The 3,241-nt window shown below is 55.5% G+C and overlaps 1 protein-coding gene across 1 annotated transcript; it reads left to right on the forward strand.

Annotated features, from left to right (window-relative positions):
• Nucleotides 1-260: 260 nt before the first annotated feature.
• On the forward strand, nucleotides 261-2,088 carry MYOD1 (myogenic differentiation 1). The gene has a single exon (XM_042438196.1). The coding sequence runs from the start codon at nucleotides 515-517 to the stop codon at nucleotides 1,466-1,468; it is 954 nt and encodes a 317-aa protein (XP_042294130.1). The 5' UTR covers nucleotides 261-514; the 3' UTR covers nucleotides 1,469-2,088.
• Nucleotides 2,089-3,241: the final 1,153 nt, after the last annotated feature.

A 3,241-nucleotide genomic window follows, 5' to 3' on the forward strand; every position in this document is an offset into this window, starting at 1 on the left:
AGCAGGGCTTTTCAAGCAGTGGCTCCCCGACTCTGGTCCTCCAGAGGCGGGCTCCAGTTCCCAAAGGTCCCCGCTGCAGGGCTCCTCTGGAAAGCCAAAGGCTGGGAGCCACTGCTTGAAAAGGCCCTTCAACCTTGGAGGGCCTCCTCTGACCCGAGGGAAATAAACGGAGAGAACGCAAGGAAAGCTGAGGGCGAAGCCAAAGGGTCTGTGTCTTTCTTTGGCGTTGCTGCATTCAAAGGTTTGTCTTCTCGGCTCTTCCTTTCCCCTCTCGGCCTTCTTCTGGGGAGACCAAGGCGGCGGGGGTCCACCTTCTTTCTCCCTGAGTCCAAAGCTGTTTGCGGTGCTCTGACATTGGCCCAAGCGTTGCCTCCCGCTTTTGCCCGACGGGGCGAGGCCGGCGTCTCCCTCTCTCCAATGCCTGCCCCCTTCTCTCCGCGGGGCAGGGGGAGCGGCGCTGTCCGTCCCCCGAAAGCCCACCCGCCGCCCGTCGGGGATAAATAGGAGGGACGGGATGATATGCAGCCCAGGAAAGGGGGACTCGGCGGCGGCGGCGGCGGCGGCTCCTTTCCTCCCGGCTGGGCTGAGCGGGGCTGAGGGGGACCAAGGGACGGAGACCCCCGACAGAAGGGAGCTTGGACGGCTCTGGCCCCGAAGCCCGCTTTTTCTTTCTTTCCCTCTTTCCTCCTTCGGGGTGGTGTCTTTCTCTCTCTCCCTCACTTCCTCTGCCTCCCCCGCCGCCCCTCGGATGGACGTGCTGGGCCCCATGGAGATCCCCGAGGGCTCCCTCTGCTCCTTCTCGGCGGCCGACGACTTCTACGACGACCCTTGCTTCAACACCTCGGACATGCACTTCTTCGAGGACCTGGACCCGAGGCTGGTGCACGTCGGGGCCCTGCTGAAGCCCGAGGAGCAGGCCGGCGGGGGCCCCCATCACCACCACCCGCACCCCCCGGGGCACGAGGACGAGGAGCACGTCCGGGCGCCCAGCGGGCACCACCAGGCCGGGCGCTGCCTGCTCTGGGCCTGCAAGGCCTGCAAGCGCAAGACCACCAACGCCGACCGTCGGAAGGCGGCCACCATGCGGGAGCGGCGGCGCCTGAGCAAAGTCAACGAGGCCTTCGAGACCCTCAAGCGCTGCACCTCCACCAACCCCAACCAGCGCCTGCCCAAAGTGGAGATCCTCCGCAACGCCATCCGCTACATCGAGAGCCTCCAGGCCCTGCTCCGCGAGCAGGAGGACAGCTACTACCCGGGCCTCGTCGAGCACTACTCCGGCGACTCCGACGCCTCCAGCCCCCGCTCCAACTGCTCCGACGGCATGGTGAGTGTGCCAGCCCTGCCTCCTGCTCCCCAGGAGCCTCTTCTGCCCAGGAGACAACGGAGCTCCCCAACTGGCTGCCATTTGGAGCCTCGCTTTTGTTTGAGCCTTCTGTCAGAAGGAATCCCAAAGCCTCCTCCATTTTGAGTCTCACTAAGAGCTCTTTTTCCAGGACCTGTCCTCCATTTCACCTGTCCAGGAGGGAGCCCAAGACATCCTCCCTTTAAGAAGTCTGCCTTGGCATTCCTAGGCATGCTTTTAGCTTTAACTGGGCCAGGTCCTCCTTGCATTCCCTCTGGAAGGAAAGGGTTTCTCTTTCTCTCGCTCTTTCTCAGCCATCACTGAGGGTGCTAAAGGTCCCCCAACAAGAGACCAAGTGGGTTTAGAGTGGCTTTTGTGTGCCTTTAAGTCATTTTTTCTAACTTATGGAGAACCCTATGGAGAATTTATGGAGAACCAACTTATGGAGAATCCTATCATACGGTTTTCTTGGCATTTTTTTTTTTCAGAAGGGGTTTGCCATTGCCATCCTCTGAGGTGGAGAGAGTGTGACTTTTCCATGGCCAAGCTGGGATTCAAAACCTGGCCTCCAGAGTCATAGTCCAGTGCTCAGACTTGGTGTCAAATCTCCACTTGAAGCTCATTCAGTAACCTTGGGCCCAGCCATTTTCATTCAGCCTAAGCAGGCTTGTGAGGATCAAAATTAGGTAGTTCAGTCCACCTAATGAGCCAGCATGGTATGGTGGTTTGAGCATTGGGTTATGATTCTGGAGACCAGGGTTCAAATCCTGGCTCAGCCATGGAAACCCACTGGTTGGCCTTGGGCAAGTCACAGCCTCTCCCTCAGAGGATGGCAGTGGTAAACCCCCTCTGAAGCAACGTACCAGGAAAACCCCAGGGTCTCCATAAGTTGGAAATGACTTGAAGGCACAGAATAACACCATGCACCTTGCCTTGAGCGCTTGCAAGGAAAGGCACAATCGAAAGCTAAGATAGAAATAAGATGGCAGTTCCACTACTTGGTGGGTTCTTTCCTCTCCTCCCCATGCATTGTTTTGCAGAAGGATGGTGGGAGGCCTTCTCCCTCTCTTAAGTCCAAGGAGCTCCAGAATTAGTTTACAATGTAGGTGTGTGAAGTCCTAAGATGTGATAGCCATATAGGAAGAGTTCACTTCTCTTCTCACCACTCCTGGTTGTAATGGAGACTTCCAGACTGGAGAAACATCAACCCTGACCCCTGTTCTTAAAGAAAATAAGCTTCCAGCCCCTAAGCTTCCTCAGTGCCATGGAAGACAAGTGGGCATGCCTTGGACTGTGCTGTGCTGCTTGGGCTGTTTTTAGCACTATGAGCAAAGGGAAGACTTGTTTTCTACACTCTGGGTGGAGAAGAATGTCCAAGAGAATGTGTTTATGTGTCTTCTTGAGTCCTGAGCCTTGGTGCAGGGGCGATCCTGTTCCCAGAAGGGAAATAAGCCTTTTTCTGAAACCTGAGGCCCTGTTCACACTACATTACAGCACTATGATTCCACTTGGCTGCATCCTATGGGATCCTGGAACTGGTACTTTTAGGAGGCACTAGAGGAGCTCTCTGGCTAAGAATTATAAACACCCCTCCCTTGATTGGGAACCCCAGGATACCATGGGATGTCGCCATGGCGGTTAAAGTGGGATCATAGTATTATAATTGTATAATGTGAACAAGGCTCTGATCTTTGGTGATCTTGGCTCTTGGAAAGAGAGGAGAGTCTTCAGGCAGGTACAGAGCTTCTTCCTTCTTACTCTCTCTTTAACTCCCTCTGCCCGCATTCCCACAAGACTTCCCCATTATCCCCACCCCCCACTTTCTGAGATACAGGATGCAACATCTTTCTTTAGAAACCCTCAAAGTAAATAAACTTAGGCTACCAGTCCTGAAGAACA

Source organism: Sceloporus undulatus, chromosome 1 (genome assembly GCF_019175285.1).
Source record: "Sceloporus undulatus isolate JIND9_A2432 ecotype Alabama chromosome 1, SceUnd_v1.1, whole genome shotgun sequence".
In the NCBI taxonomy this organism is placed as follows: domain Eukaryota; kingdom Metazoa; phylum Chordata; class Lepidosauria; order Squamata; family Phrynosomatidae; genus Sceloporus; species Sceloporus undulatus.

What these genes read in the sequence shown, in the direction of transcription:
- MYOD1 (XM_042438196.1), top strand. Translation starts at nt 515, where the DNA reads ATGATATGCAGCCCAGGAAAGGGGGACTCGGCGGCGGCGGCGGCGGCG.